Below are 26,476 nucleotides of genomic sequence, written 5' to 3'. Positions count from 1 at the left end.
GAAAAAGGAATTCCTCTGCCTTTCCTTCATATTATGGTCAGCCTGGCCGGTGGCCTTGCCTGCTCACCCTTACGGTCAATCACAATCCTGAACCTATCCCAAAGAGACAATCTTTCAATAATCGTGTGCGGACATTCCACTTTTTTCTTCATTTGATAATTTCTTTGGATCCAGCACCATTTTTTAAAACTGTGGGGATGTGCATATCTTATTCCTTTTTTACTTATTGTCTCCATATAATGCACTTCAACAAACTTTGGCACTGATTTAGCCATGTATGAGATATCATACATGACCACCCCCCCCCCCCCACACACACACACACACACACACACACAAACAAACAAAAAATCACAGTTCTGCTCTGTACCGTAACCAACTGTGTCAAACATGTTAATAAAATGAATATACAAAATTGGAAAAGCATCTCATCTTGTAAAAAATGATGACAATTTAATGACAATTTGAGAATGGGAAACAACTTGCATGGCAGGGCATGATGGATCAGTGGCTCCTCAGTTTTATTTCTATTACATATCGGAGACTGTCAATATTATTTTGACCAAGTAAGTCCAGCAGTGGTTCTCAAAGTGGGGTCCCAAGGAATCTCAGGGTTCCTGGAGGTGGTTCCAAAATGGACCCTTACGGGTCTGTAACTCTGAGCATATACAAATGGAACCAAATGGACCCTTACAGGTCTGTAACTCTGAGCATATCCAAATGGACCCTTACTGGTCTGTAACTGCATGTGGAAAACGTTTGAGAAACACTGAAGTAAAGAAATGCTTCACGCGCTCTGTGGTTTGGACTGTCTTTGAGTGACCAGCTTCCTCAGGTGTTGGCTGATGACGGACGGTCTCGTGTAGATCATTTGACGGTCTGTTCCTGGGATGTGAATACGCGCGGCTGATGGGTAGGACTCATCCAGGAACTTAGCTTGATGTTTTGCGACCATCTGTTATGAGAAATATTCAATTGTTAATGTATGTACGTAACACTAAATAATACTATTATTAACTGCTTTAACCCTGGCATCCCAAATTTGGGCATGTCATTATGGGTCGTCAATTATTAAACTATAGAGTTGCACAGTTAATTTAATAACGCCATCAGCGTTTCAGACGGCAATGATTTTAAAAGTAGTCCCTGAAGTTTTGCTTTAAAGTTGTTGCATGCCTTTTGGGGCATGTGAGGAAACATACAGTACATATCAACCATCACCTGCTTATTGATCCGGACGATCAACAACTAGCTGTGTGTCTGAGGTACTGTACAACCCTCGTGTTTTGAATGGTTAATCAGGACCACAGCCTCCTCACTAGTCAGACTAGGTGCTACTATGCACCTTTATGGACCAGGACAACATCCAGACAGTAGCGTCAAGAAAGCGCGTAGACCAGGTGTCTCTTCAGGTTTTTAAACAGCAGGAGGATGGAAATTACGCTAGTGCGCGTCAGCAAAGCATTTCTGTTATTTTGCAGTTGCAGCTGCGCAGTGCGCACTAGCGGCATTTCCATTCACCAGCTGTTAACCCGGGAGAGACGCTTGTTCTACAGTACGTGCTTTCTTGACGCCTCTTGAAGCTACTGTCTGGATGTACCCATAGCGGCTGTACTGCAGTAAGAAATACTTCTCAGTGGGTGAAACTATTAACAATAAGGTACCAGGACAATTTCTGCTGTTTTTGAAATGTAATTCTCAAACCAATTGCACTGTATTGGGGTGACGGCAGAAATCGATAAAATAGATAGCAGGAAAAGGTTTCTTCTGTTTTTTTTGTGAACTGCCCTTTGAAAATTTAATTTTAATTTTCAAGTAGAACCACAGGTATGAAAAATGTGGCTGAACCCCATTCATGTAGTTTGTTTTCCATTTCTGGTAAAAAAATAAAAAAAAGACCGAAACTACAAGCATAGCAGGCTGCATAATGCTGACCTATTTATTGATAGTACATCATGATGTAAGCAACACAGCTGCAGCTGATACGATGAATAATGTGTGTGTCAGATTAAGTACAGTATGTGAATGTGCATGTGAATTGACCAATGGCACCCGTGACTCTGGGCACACCTAAATCATAAAGAATACCCATTATTAATGTGTTTAGCAGCTGCAGCTGTGTTGCTTACTAGCCTGCTATGCCGTTCTGAAACCTGAACTTGGGGAGGAAAAATAAGAAAATGATAAATTCAGCCTAGGGTTTCATGCCCCTTTAATAGTTCATCACGAAGTTAATGTAAATTCTCACTTGGTTTAAATGTTGTGGAATCTGCTCATCATAAGAGTCTCCAGTGATCACACTCACTGATGTCCGACTGGAAAGAGGCTTAAATTTAGTGATATCCCTTAAAGAAGAAGAAGGGGGGAAACAATAATAAAGCATTGATTTCATGTTTATACAGCATTCTAAGCGTAGTTATTTAGTTACATAATGAACTGCTAATTTTGAGTAGCAAGTCCATGATGACAAGCAAATTGCATGAAGGAGTTTTGAGCAAAGCATTTAGGATGAGCTTTGCATACAGTAGTAAAGTAAAAATGATAATTATAATAACCAATCAAGGAGCAGCTTGTCATACCTGACTTGAGCAGCGCTCTCATTGAGGAAGTAGTGCTCGTCCACTGCACTGCTCTGATGGGCCGGGTTACTTAGCAGGTACTTCTACAAGAAATTAATTATAAAGAATTTAAAAAGGAGAAATTATATTAATACAAAGATCTTACCGTTACATTCCAGCATTCAGTTACTCACATGGCCCAGGAATGTGTTTTGCATTAGTGAACTCCTGACATTGATAAAATAATGGGCTCCTGCTCTCCATAATATCATGTCGTTGCTTTTGGACAGAAACCTCTTCATATTTAAAGCTTTGTGGTTAATTTTGTTAATTAATTAACGCATCACATAAAAGCATCAAAAGTAGCAGATACGCCTGGGCCGTGGCTCAGCGGTACCTTGGCTGGTAATCCAGTCTGGCAGTGTGCCGCGGGTTCGACTCCCGATCCCGACGGCCTTTACTGCATGTCTCCCCCCCATCTCTCTCCCCATTTCCTGTCAGTCTACTGTCTGTCCCTCCATAAAAAATTGAAAAGTAAAGGCGAAAGCCATTTACAACAATCCACAAGCTTGAAAGCTCAAAATGATGGGTTTCAAGCTTGTATTTCTGCTACAGTTTGGGACATATGAGGTAATATCCACCAGACAGAGATGAGATCAAAGCACAGTAGGACTGCAACAATAAAATAAAAAAATCCTATCGATTACTACTTTGATTAAAGGTAGGGTAAGTGATTTTCTTTGGTTGAAGTAAGTGTTAAGGACAAGTGCTCTATATTCTGTATTATACTAGTGTCCATATCTCCCCAACTCTTTATCAAACAGAAAATTAATTTCCAGGTCGGTATACCAATTATTATGATCCAATTGGGATAGAAAACAGGATGCAGATTAAACAAGTGACTTTGCATATGACACAAAGTAGTAAAATGTATAAAAGTATACAACTTAATCTGATAAATGGATCCTGATTGACAAGCATTAAAGCCCATTGTACAATAGAACAGAATAGATCCAAGATTTGGTTAAAAAAAATGCCACAGGACGATAGAATCGGATACAAGTTCTCAAACTGAGCAACAACACTGCCCTTAACTTAATCTATCACACATGATGAGAAGAAGATTCACTGCCATTAACATAGCAGCCAAACAATTCTGCCCCAGTTCAATTAAGCAGTGGTCACAGAACATGCCCTTGAGAAATGGACTGCATGCTCTATTGAGTTGTCTGTGTGTGTGTGTGTGTGTGTGTGTGTGTGTGTGTGTGTGTGTGTGTGTGTGTGTGTGTGTGTGTGTGTGTGTGTGTGCGCGTGTGTGCGTGCGTGCGTTAACCTTCACTCTAGTCCATCTTCAAAAACCTTTTTTATTTCTTTGGGGAATTCAAGCACAATGATTGTCCTTATCTCCTTGGAAACAACTGTAATACTTCAGAAAGCTGAAATAGGTCCCTCATCACTACTGCCATCAGACTGTGGACATGGCAGCACAAGGTGTCTTAAAATGGCTTAGGTTTGAACCTGAATCGTTCGAACCTGAAGTTAATTCCTGATTCTTTATCATCTACGCCTCTTAAAATGGATCAGTGGCGCCTCAATTTTATTTCAATGACATATCGGTGACATTCATGATAGTATTTGGACCAAGTAAGTACATGAACCTGAAACAGTCATCTACGCACTAGATAGTGTGTGTGTGTGTTACACTTACATTTGTAACCCTTTTCTTAAAAAAGAAAGCATGTAAATCTGATATTTTCACCATTCCCAAAACAAAGTGTATCTGTGTGTTTTACAAGTATTTAATCCATGAAAGATATTAACCCAAGCTTGTGACTAAATAACTACATTGGCTCCATTTGGAACACAGGTTCTTTTTTCTTTCTGTGAAAACGGAACAATTTGGAACAGACAGGGTTTCCCCCCTCGGACAGCGGCGATATGTCTCGGCGTGTTGCGTAGGATATTGGTTGTTGTTCCCCAACAACAACCCATTACTGCTCCTCTTGTCCGGGACGTTTACCCCACAGTAAGTCAAATGAGTACAGGCCCATGTGACAGACAGGAGTGTCACTGTGCTGCTGCTGCTGCTGTTGCTCCTACTGATTCACTCCAGATCCCAGCAGCTGTGACACAGACTGTGAAGGAACATCCTCACACAGAAGCTCATCTGCACTAATACAGAATAGGGCTGGAAAAGCTTGTAAGCTAATATTAACAGCCTTCCACACGAGGCTGCTATTCACAATGACCTGTCAGAATGCTGAGTTCACCATACAGCACGCATCAGGAGACGCTGCACTGTTTGCGATGTCACGTCGATTGGCTTGCAATTCATTTGTTCAAAATGACATCTGGCGTCATATAAAACGGCAAATGCACATTTTCTGATGAAACGGGGGGAAATGGTTTTACCAACAACATCATGCACTCGAATCTCTCCACACAAAGGGGATTATTCTTCCACTAGCACCACCCTGTGGCTGTGGCGTGAATGCACAGAGGACGATGATGGCAATGCACTCTCCCTCTGAACTGTGAGGTTCTGTCGTACTTGTTACTGTGTACAGACATGTGAATTATTATTCTTTTAAAAATAAAACTTTCATTCACAACATTACAATTTTTTTATTATCAAGGTCAAAGAAACCTACAGTAATTAGAAATGAAGCACATACACACGGACTCAAAAAAGTAAGCCAATATAAAAACAGCCAAGGACTTTGCAGTTTGCTATTAATAGAACCCTTTAGTGCTGTCGTATTAAAAGAACCCTGAACCCCTCTGTGACTTTCACACTGTCCAAAAAGGAAATTATTGGACTTTTTTTGTGTGTGACAATGAATGTAGCCTGAGGTTTGTGAGGTGGGTGGGTGTGTGTGTGTGTGTGTGTGTGTGTGTGTGTGTGTGTGTGTGTGTGTGTGTGTGTGTGTGTCCGTGCGTGCGTGCATGCATGCGTGTTGTCCTGACCTGCCGCTGTATGACGTCCTCTGAGATGTCGTGTCCTTTGATGATTGGCTCAATCACACCCAGGATGATCAGCATGCGACTCAGCCCTGTAGCAGCTGAGAACTGCTTGATCTGGAGCGATGGCAGCAGCTTGCCGTACCTGAAGACAAGCACACTGCTATCAGCCACGTCAGTGGTCAAGGACCCCCTAATTAAAATGTATTTGCCCGCGCGCGGAGCCGCGGACCCCCATCTGAAAAGATTTTATGCCAGGGACCCCCGGAAGAGAGGATTTGTGTTTTTTGTTGACTCGAAATTATTCCACATTTATTCAAGATTTTTTTTTAATTCAATAATAGAAGATCTTCAAGCTGTTTGTCTGGTATCGTTGCTGTCGGGCAGAAACCTTGTATCTCTCCTTTTTTGCCAAATTCAGCCAATCAGGCGGGGGGGGGGGGTACGCATTTATCAGCTTCAATGTTACAGTTTAAAATGTGTCTGCTCTTTTCTTTGTGTCATCACTTCCAATTTCACTTCTTTATCCTTATAGTCTGTATTAGTTCTCTCTCCTGATTTGGAATGAAATTGGTTATGGCATCCCAACATGAAAACATGAAGAAAAAAAACCAGGGAGACCACTATTACTGAATGAGCACTTTATATCAATGATTGCTATCAGAATATAGAGCTATTTAACACTTATTTTAACAAAAGAAAATCACTTACTGCACCTTTAAGTACTGTGAATGCTGACTGAATGGACAACGTTTCGACTACAGTCGGAGGTATTGGAAGAAAATTGGATGGCGAAGAGTCCTAACCAAACTATGAATATTCCTCTTCATAAAAGTACATTTCCATTAAAATAAAATGCAACTTCTTCCTGGACACATTTGACTGGAGAATGAGAAATACAGGGTGTTTTTTTCTTGGCAGATGAGAAGAAGAGCGCTGGGATTTTGTAACTCAGGAGGCCCAATCGGTCTCGGCTCACTGGTGCTCTGAATTGGCTGGTCTCAGCCTGTGGAGCCCAATCAATAGCAGCGCCCGCCTTGTGGCAGCACATGGCACCGCCTGCCCCCCCGACATGACGCCCCAAATACTGCACAGCAGCCCCAAGACACTCAGTATCTATCAGCGGGCTCTCAAGCATTTTCATGTCATTTTGATTGATTGATTGAATACTTTATTAGTCAGAAATGTAAACAGCACGGTGGTACCCAGTACAAAAACGTACTGGGGACTTGTTTCTATTGTGGTCAAGGGCATGTCCAAAAATGGTATAGATTAAGGCCACGGATCTGAAAATATTTTGTGCCAGCTCCATATAGATCTGGGGGTGATCAGGTGTGTTCAATTGGCTAATTTGGGCCCTGTCCAGAGCCTGGGCAGGGTCCCTGTCCAGAGCGGTGCCCATTGGGCATTGGCCTACTTGGAACGATGCAAGTTGGAAATGCTCTGTTCTGTTCTGGACAACCGGCTATCCGACGGACTCGACACCGGACACTGCACTCCCTGTGGGGGTGTGGAACGTGTGTGTCGAATTTGAAGTTGGTGGTGCGAATGGTTCTCGAGTTACGTGGATTACAGACATACACACGTACGTACGTACGTACGTACATACAAATGTACTCTCCAGTGCATTTATGGATAGATGTATAAATGAGCTATTGTCCAATAGGGCCCCTAGTCATAGACAATTGGATCTGGTCTCCAATAAAATACGTCTTCCACTAATTTCCTAACTTGCCAACCCAATAACCATAGAAACCATTAACACCATTCACATGGTCTAACAAGCCAAGCCGCAACATTGACAAAGCAAACACATCGTGCAGCATCTTAGCCTCCATTGCACATGTCAATATCGCATGGCGCCATAAATTGCAGTGCTCTGTTGCCATTATGCCCTTTTTATCACGACCCAAAATCATAAACACACACTTTTCATGTGTAAAAGATCCACCCCCCCCCCCCCCGTATCATGTGTTGTTGATACGGTACACTGCTGGCCACAGAGCTGTGTTGAAATATCATGCTGTGCTCTAGCGCGGCATGTCAATACTGATTGGTCAGATAAGACTGACATAAACACCAATGAATGGCTGTTCAACCGCTCTAAATGGATGTTGAGAGATAAACGCTTCCGCCTCATTCCTTACGGGTCAATACTGGATGCAGGCTGAGAAAGAAAGAAAGAAAGAAAGAAAGAAAAATAAATCTACACTTCTCATTTTCAGCTTTCGTCCGAATGAGAAAACTTTTTCAAATCAGACCTCTGAAGAGTGACATTTTGACATTCTCATCTTGCATGCTACAGTTCCACCCCCTGAAGTCATGCTGCCACCACAATTTAAAGCAGCGACTCTTCGGCCTGGCTCTTTGGTGACTTTCAGTCTACCTGTCACACACCACCCATCTCTCTCTCGATTCCAAAATATGAAAAAAGCCTGACTCCCTATCAGGCCCCCAGTTTGAATCTGGTCAAATCATTCCTGGACCTGGCATTGAACATTATTTCAAGGATTCTCCAGCCACCTGTCCTATTCCCTCCTCTTTTTTCCATTTTTAATTCTGCCCCGGAGTGGGGATTATGCGAAGCAAGGCATGCGTGTCAAAGGGAAATTTAGTGGGTAAAGACAGCCAAGATTGGCGGGATGAATTAAACAGATAACGGGAGGAGACGTAGTGGGGGAACCATGTAGAGCAAAACGCCTCACCGATGTTGGTCATTTCAGTCCCCCCCCCCCCACTCTCTCTCTCTCTCCCCGCAGGAGCGAGGAGGCAATATCTAAATTAATAAAGTGATGAAATGAGTTTGTGCCATGGACTTTCTGCTGTTTGACTTTCCCATCTGGATTAGTGCAGGCTGAATGGACGCTCTGTTACTTTTGTTACAACTGCGCAATTCACTGTCGGAATTTGGCCCCGCAGTGATAAGGCCTTCCCCCTCCCCTCCCCTCCCCCTCATTACCATCTCATTCAATATGCAGGGACTCTGTTACCTGAGAGCCCGCTCACAGACAAAACACCAACTATTACATGAGCTTCTGCCAACTATTACTACGTGCAGAGAACATTTAAACATGGACCCTTAACGCCAAGCCCCTACTGTACTATTACTCTCACACAGAGCACTTAGAAAATGACTATTACGTCGGCTTCCACCGACTATTACAAGAGAATGGGAATATTTACGTTCTCTGTTGCATGATTAGGTAGTTTCAACTGTTGTACCCACAAAGAGAAAGTGACAATTTGAGCCCTGTTGGAAGAGAATAATCCCCAGCGAGTCAAATCACTACAGCGTAATATTAGCCAAAGAGAGGAGCTTCTACCACCTATTACATGAATGAGGCATTGAGCATGGAACTAAATGTTACACTGACTTTCACATAAGCCCTCACGAATACCAGAACGCTTACCTCAAAACACAGTCGCAAATTCAGCGACCTCGGAGCGCTCTCGTCTCTACCTGATATTCCTAAACGTAACCTCAGTAAATTATGCCTAAACTTAACCTTATTCCTAACCTTAACCTCAGTAAAAGGGTGCCAAAATCTAACCCTATTCTTTAACGTAACCTCAGTAAAACTATGCACTACCCCTAAACGTATTTCTTAAAAAATGAGGGCGAGGGTGTTTTGAGGCGAGCATTCCGTTTACCACACTCACCATATATATACAACAAGTGGTTGTCAAACATTTTCATGTCAGGGACCACGTTGATATGCAGTTGGCCTGCAGATTACGGTCTGAAAATATTTTGTGCCAGGGACCCCCAAACTCTTTTACTTGTTTTGTTTGTAACTTGTGATATTACTTCTTTGTCTTTCACCACTGGCTATTTCTGATAACAGAAAGAGAATAACAGTTCTTCACAAACTTCGAGAAAGAGATTTCATTAACCACATGGACCCTAGCATACTTAATCTGCGCATGTCATAGTACAGTAGGCAAACATTCAGTGAAAATAGCAGCTCTACAAACTCATAATGCAGCACAATGCTACACATTGAGCTTTTACTGTAGATTGGCTATTTCCGCAAAGAGATTTGGTGTAGAGGGGTAAAAGGAGAGCGCTGAGTATAGACCTGGGGGACCCCGGTCAATGAACTATATAATATATTTATATAGTACTATATAATAACTATGATAAAATGGTTAAATTACCAATGATCATTATAGGTAACATAACTAAGATGAAAATAGGGTTCTAAGACAGTCTTCAATGTACAGTGTCACGGGGCAACCCGTGCCCTATATACAAAGACACTTGAAACTGCTTTCTATAACATGCAAGGACTAATGTTTTAAACTTGTGTATGGAAAACTGTGTGTTCACTGATTGTTTGCTAATTGTCTCTCCTGCACTGCTGGTGGCATTGCCCTTGATTTAGGAAGGGACCAAGTGCTATGCAGGGGAGGGGGGTTACTTCTTATGCTTTGAGTATTTGTCATTGAGTGTTCATGCTTACTTATATTTGTTTAATGGTAACACATCTTTAGTATGTTTAGGTTACTTTTATACAAGGGATTATTTATGGCAGTATTTATTTATAAGTATTTATTGAGAAGAAATGTTGCTAATTGTTCTGTGCCCTGTGGTAGGATCCACCCCTATTTAAGGGAGGCTGCAGGGACAGGTGGGTTAGTTGGTTGTGGGCTTTAACATGGGTAACAGTCCTGAGGGAGAGCTACAGGGCCTTGTGTGACCAAGGTTTAACCTGAAAAGAGTTCTCATCCTATTTGGTCTTGTTCAATTGTGTTTGCCTAAGTATTTGTTTTGTTGGTCTATTGTTGGCCAGTATTTAGTTTGTATGTGAATTGCACTGAAGAAAACTGTCTGGAGGTTGGTGGAGGAGTTTGGGGAAAATAAAAGCCCTTAACGAACATTTCTGACTGTTCTTGGAGCCTTGGCCGTTCGGGCAACTTCACATACAGTAAGATTTAAGACTTCATATAAAACAACATGAATCTAACATGTTTCAACTGGTGCACAAAGTGTCACAATAAAGTAGCCTAGATTTCTATTGGTTATATTGTATTGGTTTCACTGCTGTCTGTGTATTCCTGTGGGTGGGGATTCCACAACTGGAAATCAGCAGTCACTGACTAGTCACAGCTTGGTAAAAGCAGTAGTGTCACTGTGTCAGCCTACTGTGAAGTGAATGGTGTGAATCAGTCGCAGGTCTACTGAGACACAATTGTTTAAATGCTGACCAACTTTGTTATATTGTATGATCAGTCAAAACAGTGAATCTGTGGTGCCCTCTGCTGATTACTGGTGTCGATTCATTACCCAGGTAATTGGTGAGTGAAACTGGTTGGGGTTTGTTATATTTAAACTGTACCAGTGGTTTTGTTTGTTAAAGCTAAAATGTATGAGCTAAATAATAACCAGCTTAAACAAAGCCTTGTTTAAGCTGGTTATTATTTAGCTCATACATTTTATATACAGGCCAGGTTTTTCGAGACCATGAGTTCTGATATGTGTGGACAACAGCTCTCCTTGTTGTGTTTAGGACAATCTGCCTCTGACTTTGACACTTTGACTGAACATTGACTGCATTACCTTGGCTGAGGAGTGAAGTGTTAAAGTCTACCTGGTTGCTTTATACTAGAAAGAGAACAGGTTGGATTGTGTTGAATGGATTGAACTGTGAAGGGGGTGCCAAGTCTATCCCCTAACCCTAACCGCACGCGGAAGCCAAGGGTGAGTCTTAACCGGCCAGTGCGGCCGGCCATTTTCTTTACTTTTGCCTAAAGATATTGCCAAAAGTAGTGAAAATAGCAAAAGGTTTGGCTTTTTGAGTCTGTTCGACTCTCGTTTTCTGTTCTGAGTCCTGAGGAATGAAGATGACTCCATCATTCCTAATCCTACCCTGACATGAGTAAATCATCATGAATCGATTCCCAAGCTACAACAGCGTTAAAGCTCTGTCTGGGTTTATATGCACCTGCTGCTTGTGAACTTATTTCGATTGACAAGATCAGGGGATCCCAAACTTTTCCATACCAACTAGTTTATATTGTGAAATAGCATGCATAAATAAATAAAATATCTACGATCTCAATACAACAATACACTGAACTTGTAGCTAATTTAAATGTAGCTATTAAAATGTTTTTATACAATTTTTGTCAAACTGGCACAACAATCATTTATTTTCTTCTCCTTTCCAATTGGCCCTTGTTAGCGGCCCCATTGTGGCCTAGAATACATAGATGCTACTTTAGGTACTTCTTATTTGTTATTCCCAGTTAGTTTGTGGCATGTCCTTGTTCTCTTGCCACTCCCTACTGTATGCCTTGACCCAGACCCACTGCCCTGTTGTTGTCCTACTGTATGCCTTGACCCAGACCTGTTGTCCTACTGTATGCCTTGACCCAGACCTGTTGTCCTACTGTATGCCTTGACCCAGACCCACTGTCCTGTTGTTGTCCTACTGTATGCCTTGACCCAGACCTGTTGTCCTACTGTATGCCTTGACCCAGACCTGTTGTCCTACTGTATGCCTTGACCCAGACCCACTGTCCTGTTGTTGTCCTACTGTATGCCTTGACCCAGACCCACTGTCCTGTTGTTGTCCTACTGTATGCCTTGACCCAGACCCACTGTCCTGTTGTTGTCCTACTGTATGCCTTGACCCAGACCCACTGCCCTGTTGTTGTCCTACTGTATGCCTTGACCCAGACCTGTTGTCCTACTGTATGCCTTGACCCAGACCTGTTGTCCTACTGTATGCCTTGACCCAGACCTGTTGTCCTACTGTATGCCTTGACCCAGACCCACTGCCCTGTTGTTGTCCTACTGTATGCCTTGACCCAGACCTGTTGTCCTACTGTATGCCTTGACCCAGACCCACTGCCCTGTTGTCTGACAAATGATGCAAGCACTTACTCCGACCTTGCAATCCGTAATTCGTTATGGATAGGAGCGCATGCTCAGCAGTTCCCAACCTGTTCTGGATCAGGCCCTACTTGAAGATCTGTTCGTGACCGGACCCTCCCATCTGACGTCTGACCACTTAATGTGGCAGCCGGGTGGGCCGTGTGCATTTTCATTTTAGTGATCAGTCTATATTGCAGTGCTACTCAACCCTTGGCCTGTGGGCCGCATGCGAACCCATCATGGTCATACCAATACAAATATAATTGGTTATTTTCATTGTTTTGAACAAGATTGTAGGTATTGTATTGTTTGTTCCAAGGGAAAGTGATATGGCCTGATGGCAGCTGAGTTTTAACCACTTACTTATTCATTCACCTGTGATAATCTGTGATGTTCTCTTCACATTTTGTGAATGAAGCCTCATTTTGTAATTTTATCAATCACAATGTTGTTTTTTTCCTTATAGATGGAAATGTGGCTTTTTAGTTTTTACTGTGCGTTTCCTTAATTTTTAGACTAGTTGTGTAGTCTGTTACAAAATAAATATATGCGTTTCAAAATAATACTGTAATTTTTAGCTTGCGACCCTTGAGTAGTCCTGATCTATTGTGTTGCGATTGGATCATTGGAAATAACATGGTATACTTTAAGTTCCAATTCACTGGTATCACAAAAAAAAACATTATTTTATATTAAATTGTAGGTTTTGCCAATTATTTAGTGGCCCACTTGCAGTATCTTCATGGCCCACAGGTTGGGAACCACTGGCCTATAATTGCAAGATAACACACACAAGAGTCCACTTTTGAAACCTCAGTTTCATACTCAGTTTGGCCACATGGTGGCATTGTTGCTCCAGTCAGCACAGACCAATGTTCAGGTTGTATCCTGTATCCCCTCAGCCTTCTAAATTCCTCAATTTCATCAATACTATAGATTACCATGGGGTAAACACACAGGGGCAGAGGCAGCCCTGCTTCATTAGCAGAGCGCAACAGCAATAGTTACGCTTACAGTGGCGCTAATTACAATTAATTGGCATTCGTGACTCCGCCGGGGAATCTGTGGAGCTCTCCAGCTGAGTCAGGGGAGGGAGGAGAGAGAGGCTGATGGAGGAAGTGGAGACACAGGAGCCATTATGGAACCACAGGCTGAGCTGTATATCATTAACTGCACATCACTTTGGAGTGGTATAAGAGTGGATTGTGCAGTGGTTTCCAATTTCCAGTACTTTTACTACTGTGTGCTTGAAGATCTGCTATTTTTCAACAGATTATTATACATTTGAAAACTTTAAATGGGACATTCTGCACAAGTAGTACTTGTACTTTTGGTACTTTGTACATTCTGAAGCCAATACTTTTGTAATTTTACTCAAATAAACGTTGAATTCCGGACTTTTACTTGTAACAGAGTATTTCTATATTGCAGTAAATGCAGTATCTACTTTTATTAAGTAAAAACTTTGAGTATCCTTCCTTTAAAATGGTCTTGCGGGCAGCACAAAAACATAACGTCCAGATTTGATTGGCCAAATACGGTCACAAAAGTAATTTGATTGGATGGTAAACCCATTCAATCAAACCAGCTGTTACAAAATGTAACATCTGGATTTGATTGGCCAAGCTTTGCATACAGCTCATTTCATTTTCAGGCCTTCATGTCTATTAGAAATATCAACACCGGCCCAGGCCAGCCTAGCGGTCCAGGCACCTAGGTTGATAATCCCCCCCCCACACACACACACACACACACACACAGACAGACAGGAAGACAGGCAGACAGACAGACAGACAGACACAGTATATATATCTCAACACAATGCAGCTGGCAACATATTTTCAGATAGGCTTATCTCTTTGAGTCTTTTACTATGCTCCATGGCAACCGTTACTTCCTTTCCCTGCCATTCCTACTTGCTTAGGCCGGTGATTGTTGTCAGTCTGGGCTCCAGGGGCAGCTGGGGTGAGGGTTAGAGCAGGGTTCAGCTCCCAGGTGAGAGTGGGTGCCGTGAATGTACCGTATAGGCAGATTTATGCTCCGTTAGATGTGAGGGGGTGTTGTGCACCGAATATTGCCAATCTACAAGCTCACAGCTATGAGTTTGGCTATGTTTGGTGCATGACCCAGGGACGCAACTAAGCATACAACCAAGGTCCATACACACATGGGAGCATTTACTAGGTCAATTTACATTAACTTAAACTGCTGTTTGTGTCATACAATTCACAATGTAGACATTAATAGCAGAGGCTCTTATCCAGAGAGACTGGAGAAGGTAATCATGAGAACATTCGCACAGGATGTGAACATAACGAGGCAATAAAGACCTCGTTTTTTGAAACGTTGATTTCTCACTGCAAATAAAATCATCCACCTGTATGAATGAGACATCACCAATAATATTCTCTGATGCATGTTCACATCGTATATTCGTCACGTTGGCTGTGTGTGAGGACCTTCAGGCTTATACTGTACCTGTAACCTGCTCCCTGGCTGCTTACATGTTTATTTAGATCTGAGTTGACATGCTCCATCTGAATAGTTAGCCTTTCATATACATACTTAGTTGTGCTTGGGTGTCGCGTACCGACAATAGCAGATCTACAAGCTCACAACGCATCACTCCTATTGGTCACACAATTGGGCACACAGGTCTACACATCAATAAATCAAGCCCTACAACACTGAATGCCTTTCTGTGTTAACTTAAAAGGTGCCATTCACAACATGTATCCTGTTAGGTACGTAAATCCATCTAGCTAACAAAGTGCGGTGCAGACGGATTGAAGCGTCCTCCTTTTGTCTTACATCAAAGCCCAGCACTGCTTATAAATCAAACCAAATGAGTGGCATAGCAGCACTTTGGAGGCCTGAGTGGGTCGTCAGTCAAAGTGACATTCATACGCTGGCTGTCATACTGAGCAGTCTCCAGGTTAGAGGAGGACACAGTCACTGCAGGCCGTGCGTGCCCGTTTCCGTGAACAGTTGTGTTTATGTGTTGTGTGCAGCTTGGCGGACATCTTAATGACAAGGGAGATGATGAATGTTGCCAGGAAACATTCTCTTGATTTTAGACTCCTACTGTAACTCAATCGGACGTCCATCCAGCGTGGCCTGCTGTAAATTGACGGTCACCTGGACCACTCCTCCTAAGCTGACACACTCATGGGTTGTTGACATGATCAATCAAATAATCACTATGGGGTACACACAAAGCTGGGCATAGGAGGGGCTAGCCGGCTAGCGGCGGCGCCCCTCAAAAAGAGAGAGACTAGCAACACCCCATTGTGAGAGGAGAGTTGGTTTCAAGTGGAGACATTCTGGGGGGGGAAGACGCTGGTTGAAACTTCATCAAGAAGAAGAAATGTCAGTTTGAAACGCTGCTTCTCGTCATGAATGCAATTTGGGCAGAAAGAACAGATGGGCGACCGCTAACCCCCGATGCTACCTGACAACATGCTGTTTTTATATCCTTCTCCATACTGCGTTGTAGACTCGTAGGACAGTATCAATCAGGCTGGTGGAATTATCTATGACATTTGCCAGGTGCACCGGGAAATAAATGTCTTCAGAGGAAAATCCCCCACAATAAAAAGTTGCATAATCCAACACCCCCCCCCCAGCCTTTCAAGTGTTAGAATGCATGTGAAAGAAAGAGAAAGATACTGTACGTACACACTGTATATAGATAAAGAGAGAGGGAGCGAGAGAATTCGAGAGTATTATTCCCTGGAGATGGTGGTGATTCATTTTGTAGGATATAACAGAACTCATTTTGGGAGTGAGCCACCCTTAATGAGAAGGGCTTTGATGTGTAAATCCTCGGGTCCCAGTGCAAAGCTGATACGGTCTCCCCACAAACCTCCTCAGGTGAAGCCCTGTTCCCTATTGGAGGATTTATCTTGTGTACCAAATAACGCACAGTAAAGTAACCAGCGTTAATTTAACTCCATGCGCATAAAAAGCGTATCCAAATTGAACCCATAAGGGTCTACACTTTAAATGAGGAGGTGTTTACTGTGCAGCGTTAGACTGACAGAAATGCACACCTACACTAGAGTGTACACATTTTCCAAAACCCAAACCTTAACGTGTCACAAGTACAACCTTGTGACCCGTTGTGAGCTTGTAGATCTGCTATTGTTTCTATTTTATGTGTGACAATTATGTACACACATTAGTGACTGTGCCTTTCAACAGAAAATAACATTCATGTAAACCCCATGTGGTGTTACCAATTACCATAGTGTTACCGTAAAATTAATTGTGGTGAAAACCGGGACAATTTGGTAGTGAATGTTAAACTGGGACATTTTAGTGTTTTAGATATTTTTGGAGGACTTGGGACACCTGCCTTATACTGGGACAATCTCGGCCAAACCGGGATGTCTCGTCACCATAACCTACAGTATATGCAAGGCAACTGGAGAAAGCGCACTTCCTGTGTGAGGAGATGCAATGGTGCAGGGTAAAGAGATGAGCGTCATATCACTTCTGCAGTTCTATCTTTATACATCACACTCCATTTACTATCACTGCTCCCTTTGCTATAGAAAGCAATAATAAAACAATTCTTTACAGAGTAAATGTAAGCCCTTGGCTCATTTCATTTCTCCATTGCTTCAGCACAGAGTAATTGGATTGTGGGTGCACTGTCATGTACGCAGGGAAATGAATGCCTATTAATCAGGGGATAATTGGACACACATCCCTGATAAATGGTACTGCTCCACTTTGACTCACGTACAAATTAGGCCATTTTCAAAGAATCCATTTCTTATCTGGCTAAACTCATTGAGTTATATAACCGGTGAGCCAATGTTGTTGGAAAGAACTTTAGAAATATGGTGTCAAATGACCAAAGAGATTTGATTTATAAAAGTTATTTAACCATTTTGTTTTCAGTGAAGGAATAGTCCTTAGACTCAAACACTACAGCAGCTTTGAACGGCATGCTAGTCTCAACTGCCATTGAACTAATCAAATGAATCGACTATAACATTTGCATAAAACATTATTGAAAATTTTCTACAAAAATAAAAGGGGAGAATAGCAGATCTACAAGCTCATAATGCATGGCAATGCAAACAGTGTTGATTTCGTCGACTGATACTATGACGATCAAAATGTGTAGACTATCCTTTTTCACTGACAAAAACTAAATGGAAACTACATGAAAACTAGACTTACACTAAAACATTTCAGGTAACTAAAATGACAAACTAGATTTATTCCAAAGACTATGACTAAACTAAAATCTAAATTTGCTGCCAAAAACAACACTGAATGCAAATAACTAACCTATTTATAAAAATCTATTGACACTGTGGTGACCCACATGATGCCCACATCTAATGACATTGACAGACATTCACCAGGAGAGGTATTCGGTATTATAGTCCGACGTCATTTTGTACGTTACGTCAGCTCAGTATAATATTTCGGGGGCATATTTAGTATGTGTGCAGGGTTGAGTATGTTGAATCTACTTTGCATTAATACGATCTCATATGGAGGATTTAGTTGACAAAATGGCGATAGTATTCAGTGTGGGGCAGACGGCCTGTCACAGCCAGATTTGGGAGACCAGTAGCTTTGTTGTTGCAAGGAAAGCGGTAAAATGAGACTTTTGTGGTTGTTTTAGTCTCAGATTTAGTCCGACGGAGGTATAACTCTATGAGGACACAAAAGCGACACAAAAGTAGGTCCCGGAAGTATCTCTGGATGGGGGCGCTTTCGTCACGGCTGAAATACTGAATCGTGCCTTTAAGAGCACAGGTTCAGGGAGAGCCTGGTTTTCCGGTTCCGGATTATTCTGTTGTTGTGATTATTACCGACAGTGTGTACTGTAATATTTTGTATGTGGAAAGAGAGTAAACTATCTCGATGCACCCAAGGTCTCCTGTCTCGCTGTTTCCTTACTCTACAACACGTAAATTTATTGATATAGGAAAAAAAGGAAAAATGTGCTTATCCATCATGCGACTAATCAAAACGTAATCGAGTGAAAAATTGCTATGAAAATCCCTAGTTATCATTATGCTATGCTGTTACGTAAGCATACTGCCACCTTGTGTAAAGAATGGGCGATATTGACAGCTTAGCATAACTGACAGGTCTGCCAAAAATGCTTGCTTGCTTTCTTTGCCATAATTAATAATCACCCTTCCATCCAATATGACAATGAATGGCTACTATATATGACGTTTCAATGGCTATAGCTTGACATGAATCATGCCTGTAAAATTAAAACACTGTTATTACACTTCCTGCTGTGATGTGCTGTCCCCCCACAGCCCCACCATGTCACCATCAACGACATCGCAATTCTCCCCTCATCAGTTTCACGCTGAAAGAGAATGTGATCAACTAATGAGTTTCTTTGGCTTCCGATTAATCATGTTAATGCGCCCCGCCCAGCAAAGATAATCAACTAAAAGGACTCTTCACCATGAAGGCCATGATGAGGAGGGAGTCTGGAGCTTGGATGATACAATAGACAGGGTCTCCCCAGCTCCCTTCCGTCTCTTCAACCTAATCCTCTTTTTCCTTTACTTTCTCTCCTCCATGCTTTACTATTTTCTGCTCTCTCTTCCGCCTCCCTTCATCCCAGACTCTTTATCCTCTCCCTCAATTCGTTCCATGTTCTTACCTTCATGCCACTCAATCCATCCCTCTGCTTCTCTATCCTGTCTTTTTATAACCCCTATTTGCTCCATAATTCAGACCTTATCTTCTGTTCAGTCTATTCCTTCCTTCCTTCCTTTTCTCTACCCACTCTCTCTGTCCATCCCATTTCCCAGTAAGGAAAGTGCCATGCACTCACCAATACTCCTTCCACTGGTCCTCCTCAAAGATGTCCTCTGGGATGGGATCTATCAGGACCAGGTCTGACACATGCCTGAGGACAGAAAGAACAACAGACACATAAATATAGCTCATAAACACAGATGAAGTAAGACTCATTGACTGTTACCCTTGTCGACTTTCGGGGGAGGCGAGCATAATGAGCATGTGATGGATGGCACCATCCCATTTGTCTGTCTGTATATCTGTCCGTCTGTGTGTTCCCCAGAGATGGATGACCACACACCACATCCAGGGGCAATATTTTCATTCTGCAGGTGTCATCCACTCGCCACCACTTAATTTACTACTTTAATGTCCGTGACATCGCGGCTGATTAAACTGTAAATCTTTCAACCCAGGAGCAGGCTACTGGTCATGTTAATCACTACGTTGTCTCTGATCTGGGCGCTGCTCGGATGATGATGGGAAGGGAGCTACAATATTTATGTCCTGTGTGCCTGCATTTGAGATGAGTACCAGGAACCTGAGGAATTAGCATTGGCACTGCACATGCAGTACATAGATATACTGGATTATTAGTGTGGGTTGCAAATATTCTTCAGTTCATCCAGAGAATGAATCCCACAGAATTGAGTCATTTACTGTGATTCTATGTTTTGCATGGCAATTGTAAAATTTGGATTACTAGTCATTGGGCTGTATTTTGCGTGTCTTAAGTACCAGGTCTTATTCCCTAACTTGAGTAAATTAAAGACCTGGAGGCGTGATCAATGCCATTTGGCTATTCTGAGTGGCCAAAGACACAGATGAAAAGTGTATTTGCGATTTCTTATTTTTTTGCTTTTCTGCCTTTATTGAAGGGGCTTAGGTCGCCATGAACGGGACTCCGGCCAAAGCCTATATGTGGCATGCGTCTGGACCACTTGGGCCAGGGGGCGCCCCCGGGTATTGGCGGTTTTATGGTGTTATTTAGCACAAACGGCAAAACCTGGTAAAACACTGTTATAAGGAAATGTATACAACAGCTGCGGGAATATACAACAGCTGCATGACTCTCAGTGCAGTGACATTCTGTGATTATTTGCCACCCATGATCATATTAAAAATGCATCAGGAGGTAACAGGGGTGCACAGGGGGTGCATGGACAAAATAGTTTTGGGACCGCTGCTCTACGCAATAGACTACATTTCTTTGTTATTTTTTGGTTACTAGAATGATACAATTGTCCCTCAATGATGAATAAAAGTCTTACCTTAGAATGTTTAATCTTTGGTTTAAGATCAAATTACTAAAAGGGTCAATTACAATACTGTGAATAACATCAGCTTGTTAGAGAGAATACCTGAAACAGTGCAACAGAGAACTTTGTAATTGTAATGTGCTCCAGTGTGTATACAGTGCAAGACTCACACATCATGGATGTGGCTGTAGAACCTGCCGTTAAGTGTGCCAAGCTCTGAGCCCACCAGGATGAAAGGGGTGGCGATGGCAGCAGCCTGGATGAGTCGGTGGAGATCATCCACCATCCTGCAACACAACAATACTCATTAATCCCAGCAAGAACCAGGGCACGTCGCAAACTGTGCCAGGGACTTTATTTACTGAGCAAGGTGAGACTGCAGCAAAATGAACCGAAAAGCAGGCCATCATTATTCTCATTATTTTCTTTAATAAGTTCATTAGGGGCCCACGAGAGCCTCATTATAGGAAAACAAAAATGATTTAAGAGAAAAACAGAGAAGGGAATACACTCCCCCAAAGTGTCAATACAAATGAGTAACAGGTGTATGTACAGTATGAAAGTGAAGGTCAACAGCATGGTTTAATTTAGGTATCTAATTGCTTTCTGGACACAGCAGCTCAGTTACAAGTACACCAAAATAAATAGCACTGCTGAAATCCAAAACAACTCGGAAGGAAAAACAAACGCCACCAAAAAGCTCATACACAGCATCATCACAAGAAGAAACATCATCATGGCGTGAAATACAGCAGCTCCTCCCTAACAGCCATCTGTTGTCCTGGGTTTCTAGCTCTAATATATCAAATCTGGAGCATTGCGCTGTAATGAAGAGGTTTCATGGCACTAACAGTGGAAAGGTAGTCATCAAAGCCACAGCTTGCTGAGATATTGAATTCTTGGGAAATTGATTGGTTGCGTCAAAAACAGGCTGCCGCCTGCTGCCTGCTGGGCCCCATGCCAAGGTAAACTAGACTGCTGACCATCGGCGAACCGCGCCCGCTCATCTTTCAGACAGATTTAATGCTCAACAAAACGCATTACCGTGTCAAAGACAGGAAGATTAGGGCCGGATCCTAAGGCAGTGTAGGACAGGGTAGGAAAGGGGCTGTGCTGTGGCATGCAGAGCTGCATAATGCAGAGCAGTCTTGTTAGTCTGATACTCTGCTTGCTTGGCCATAGGCAATCGGTGAGGGGGGCCTAACACGGAAATTAGTCAAGGGGTAAACACTGATTTAAGGAAGGGACCTTGTCACGATTATAGTTCATGTTCGGAATTATTGCCATTTGACATTTGGCCTCATGTCAGTTGTCCCATTTCTCTCTTAATGCACTGCCTTTCATTTCTTTCATACTGTCTATACAGCTTTATGATCTGCCGTTGAATGCATAATTCAAACCATCAAAATGATCATGTTCTGCTCAACGAGGACAAGTATACATGTTTACACTCGTAGGCAGAGATCTATGTCATACAAGCTCAGCAAATAATAATTTTATGATTATGTTTTGCTTTTAGGAACTCTGAGGTCACCAGAGTTACTACTATGAAGTGTTGCTACTGTATGTGGACAAAGAAACCGTTTCAGTGTTTCAACTGGCATGAGGGTAAGTAGTACTGACAGAATTTTGTTTTTGGGGGTGAACTATTCCTTTACAGTTGTAATTTGAGTCCAGTTCTCTAGGGTTTAAGTGTATACACTGTATAAGACTATATCCTGAAAGATGCAAGTGTACAAAATATGGCAACTACAATAGAACACTCACCGTCCAGTTGTTGACATCCCCCAAACCTTCTCAGTTCCTGTGGTTTCATTCTGCATCGTCCGCTTGCTGAACCCCAGCCCCATTCTGTCATAGGTACACACCTGAACAACATGACAAATTATGGAAAGGCCAAAAACTAGTTTCATCTGTTTGTAAATAACTTTATTCTCGAATAGTACATGAGATATATGACAGGCTTTCAATTCAGCGGACATCCACTGAAGATAGCCAGTCACCCTAGAGTACCACTTCAACAGGCAACCTCTTTTTCAAGAGACAGGAGCAGGAGTGGACATGTTTATTTTGTTGTTGTTATTCAGCTAGTTTATTCCACAGTAAGCCAGTGACCTCATTTGGGTCACAGCTGAGGGCTGTCAGACACAGCTTTCTAAAAGGTTGAATCCTCATCGTATTCAGCGTATGCAGTATGATCACATGGCTACATTGCCCCTACAGTACATGCACTGACCCTACAAGCCCCACAAGTTCCACAACTAGAACATATATGGATAATATCATTGGTTATTTACAGACCAGTGTGTGATTCCACCGCAACGTCATTAAATTGTATAATATCGTTGCTGTCTCCATATTTTCCATGTTTTGTTTTGTTTGTAAATGAACGTGTCATACTACAGTGTCACACAAAAGTAAGAAATATAGCCAAGCTCTGTCTCAACCGTTTGCTATATAGTAAAAGTGAAAGTGTCAGGCTAATATAATAACTATATTTGTTCCATTGGAAGTTAACACAGGTTATTTTTTACCAACTGTTTTGGACATACTAGATTTCCACCCGACAGCGGCGCTATGCAACAGATCCAACCTGTCTCAGCTATCAGTGAGATACACGTGAGATATACTTATAATATGTATATTAAATCTATATTAGATTCAGATATACTTCAGAAACTTTTCCCATTACGCACCTTTGTCAGTGAGGCAATGTTCTCTTGGACATGAAACCAGATGTCCGATGACATCCCAGTTGGGGCATCCAGTATGACTATAGAGAAATAGACAGGTTAGGCTGAGCTTAGATTTGACAATACATTAATATGATCCTTTGTACACAGCAAAAAAATATTTGTTGCCAGAAACAACAAGTAAACAACAGAAGTAAGAGGGCTTAAGGTCATTACACACTGGCGAATTGGCGACGCGATATATTCGTGCGAATAATTCGCATTTAAAAATAAACTATTGAAGTCCATGCAAGCTTCCACATCAGTGGCGAATGTGCGAAAATGCGACCGTTTTCGCTCTTTATTTGTTCGCTCTGGTGTCGTATTTTGCAGAGATTCGCAGGCGAACTGCAACATGCAATATTTCGCATTTTCAGATCGCTTATTCGCATCACGTCGCTAATTCGCCAGTGTGTAATGACCTTTAGAATCTAAGCCCTCTTACTTCTGTTTTATATTCATATTATATATACAACCTAAGCCTTAGATTGTAAATATATTATGGGCCTTATTGATACATTTATAGAATGCATTTATTACCAACTGGTTTTCCTCGTCCTTTACACAGTAGGTGCATCCTTTGACCTAAACCAACATCAACAACCAGGCCGTCTGTATCAGAGAAAGATCAAATAGAAGAGACTAGGGTTCACAAAAGAAATCATCAAGCATCAAATCAAATACAATAAAATGTATTTACACACTGTTGTAGGCCGTGTGACACTGCACATACTTGACACAAGTTTACAGTAACAGTTGCATAGATATTCCCATACGATAGATGTATGTTCATCCCACACTTAATTCTGAAATTATCATCATTAAAATTCTAATCTGATAAACCTGATTGAAATTCCTTATTTGTTGCTTGTCAGCCTACGTCTAAGCCTACGTGACTCCTAGAATAAAACATCAGCCTAGTATTTGGTAACGGGTACTGTCGCTCATAATCCATCTGGCCCTCTCTTTTTTTCTCTGCCGACCTCGGCTCACACCGACCGCTCAGTGCAGCAGTTCTTGTATTGTTTCTTTTGTTTTACTGAGAATAAGGTTAGAAATAATGACTTCATGTGCTTTTTATAGGTTATAGGTATTGTCTGTGTCCTCCGTTATACATGTTATATGCTATATATTATATTACATTTATAACTGTTTTTAATGGTGTAGCCTTTCCAATATATCTGTATAGCTTTAAGTGTGTTTTTTTTTTTCATTTGATGGGACCTTTCACACACATCCACATGTTTCCCTTTTTTCTACTTGATTGTCTGATTGTTCTTGTGTAATAACGATGTAAAGAGTTGAACCACGTGATCAAGTGGTTGATTGCTGGACTGGTCCCCACCTGTCTCCAGCCCTATTTAATTAGTTTGTTGCTCTGTGTTTTGTTAGCCCTGATGAAGTCCGTATAGGTCCGAAACATGTCGGTTTAATAAAGTTTTCCTCCTTTTTAACTATTAAGTGTGCAAGGATCTCCGCTTTTTTTCTATAGTAAGGTTAGAAATAAGTTCAGGGTTAGGCATAGTTTTACTGGGGTTAAGTTTAGGAATAGGGTTAGGTACTGTTTTGGCACCGTTTTACTGAGGTTAAGGTTAGGTTTAACCGTTTAAGCATAATTTACTTAGGTTACCGTAGGAATACCAGGCTGAGCAGTTCCGCCGGCTGTACGCCCGGCGCGAGTCAGTAAAAGGGCGGCTTCGTTGGTATACCTAGTATTTCATATCCGGGTGTAAAACTTGGCTTGCATGTGTTTTGAGACAGGTGCTGAAGGGCATCTAGCTTTTTGTTTTCTTTCCACCATGGGGGAGGGTTGCGTGAACTCAATCCACCGCAGCCCCAAGTCAAAACATCTTCCTGTAATGTTCCTCTAGGAGTCTAGGAACATTAAGAAGGAACATGCATGGGGGCGTGGCACGGTCTCCTGCGGGAGGTTTGCACATGCTCAGTAACTGCGATGATGGAGTGTTCCAGCAGAGGTGCTAGATAGAAAGCTCATAACTTATGATGTAAATAATGAGATCCAGAACAGTTGAGAATTAAACAGAAGTCACCCTTCCCTTTTCAAATGTTTTCTATCATCCACAGCACTTGAATGAACAGCATCCATGTTCCTTTGTCATTTCATAAAAATAAATGTTTAACACATGTACTACAATCAAAGCGAGCATCAAAAGAACATGGAAAATCCACAAAAGAAAAATATACAAAAACATTAACATTTAGTAAATGTACTTTCTCTTTCAGTCTGTTATACACAACATTTTTTTCAAATCAATTGGGTCAAACAAAACCTCATGTTGCTTGTGTGTGTGTGTGTGTGTGTGTGTGTGTGTGTGTGTTATTGGACGATGATTACCTTTAGGCACCAACACTTGTCCTTCTCTCTGCAGTGATGCATAGTTGAGAAACGGAGGGACAATGATGATGAACAGCAAACATTTTCCAAAGTTCATGAGCACGGACCCATAGCTGAGTCTGCTTTGGACTACAGGTTGAATGGGCTGTCCTTGATCTACATCCTTAAAGTGCACAGGAGAAGAACAAGCAACTTTAATCACCACTCAACTAAAAAAGCCACAGATGCATGTTGTAAGTAAGTAAATGTTTTGAGTGTTCTTCACTTGAGTATTTGTATTTTTTCTTTTACTCTCACCCCATCGCAGTGATGTGAGCTTCATAGATCTTCCATTTTTTAGTTTTTACTATTACCTATATAAGTGTAATTACTGGAAAGATCAACAGTTGAAGCACCAAAGATGTGACTGTAATGATGACATGAATGAACTGTCACATGCTGCCTTGGAGAGGCATAAAATGAGCAAGCAGCCGGTATTAGCTGCTGCTAGCTGGCTACTGCTATGCACAACATTGCACACATACACACACGTTATTATCAGGTTAGTATCTATCGTCAGATTGGTCATACCTTTCGATCTGCCCTGACATTTTCTTCGCTCGATTCTTGACCTTCGGTTCTTCTACGCATTTTCAATTATATCAGAGTTGACATTTAATATAGTAGTTTATTCATGAAAACACATTAGTACTAGTAACGTAGCCTTATGTTATTGAATGAATAAGTGCACTTCCTGGTGGTGGGGGTACTATACGGAGGCCGATAAGGCTCAAAATGGGCTATTGTGAGATAGAGCATATGTCGTTAAAAATAAAAAAAATAAAAAAAATTACAACTTCCCGAAAAATGTCGTCTAAATATAGACTGAGGAATGATGGGGAGTGGGAAATATAGCAATTTGGTCCTTAATTTAACAAAATAAAAAATCACTATAT

The 26,476-nt window shown here is 41.8% G+C and overlaps 1 protein-coding gene across 1 annotated transcript; it reads right to left on the bottom strand.

Moving 5' to 3' along the window:
• Positions 1 to 433: 433 nt before the first annotated feature.
• LOC308319120 (uncharacterized protein) lies at positions 434 to 26,263 on the bottom strand. The gene is made up of 11 exons (XM_080768978.1): positions 26,112 to 26,263; positions 25,542 to 25,704; positions 23,726 to 23,797; positions 23,150 to 23,226; positions 22,221 to 22,321; positions 20,624 to 20,740; positions 19,229 to 19,303; positions 5,526 to 5,664; positions 2,580 to 2,662; positions 2,249 to 2,345; positions 434 to 955 (listed from the first exon to the last, which is right to left on the bottom strand). Exons 1-11 carry the CDS (start codon positions 26,169 to 26,171, stop codon positions 788 to 790), a joined length of 1,152 nt encoding a protein of 383 aa, XP_080625104.1. The 5' UTR covers positions 26,172 to 26,263; the 3' UTR covers positions 434 to 787.
• Between the last annotated feature and the right edge of the window lie 213 nt (positions 26,264 to 26,476).

This window comes from Protomyctophum bolini, assembly GCF_963924005.1.
Source record: "Protomyctophum bolini genome assembly, chromosome: 7".
In the NCBI taxonomy this organism is placed as follows: Eukaryota; Metazoa; Chordata; class Actinopteri; order Myctophiformes; family Myctophidae; genus Protomyctophum; species Protomyctophum bolini.
The sequence above is the reverse complement of the archived record's forward strand: the minus strand, read 5'-3'. Positions and strand labels throughout refer to the sequence as shown.

What these genes read in the sequence shown, in the direction of transcription:
- LOC308319120 (XM_080768978.1), bottom strand. Translation starts at nt 26,171, where the DNA reads ATGCGTAGAAGAACCGAAGGTCAAGAATCGAGCGAAGAAAATGTCAGG. An exon ending in ATGTCAGGGCAGATCGAAAG is followed by an intron (nt 25,705 to 26,111) that starts GTATGACCAATC and finishes GTGCACTTTAAG; the next exon opens with GATGTAGATCAAGGACAGCC. An exon ending in TACAGCCACATCCATGATGT is followed by an intron (nt 19,304 to 20,623) that starts GTGAGTCTTGCA and finishes TTCTGTCCTCAG; the next exon opens with GCATGTGTCAGACCTGGTCC.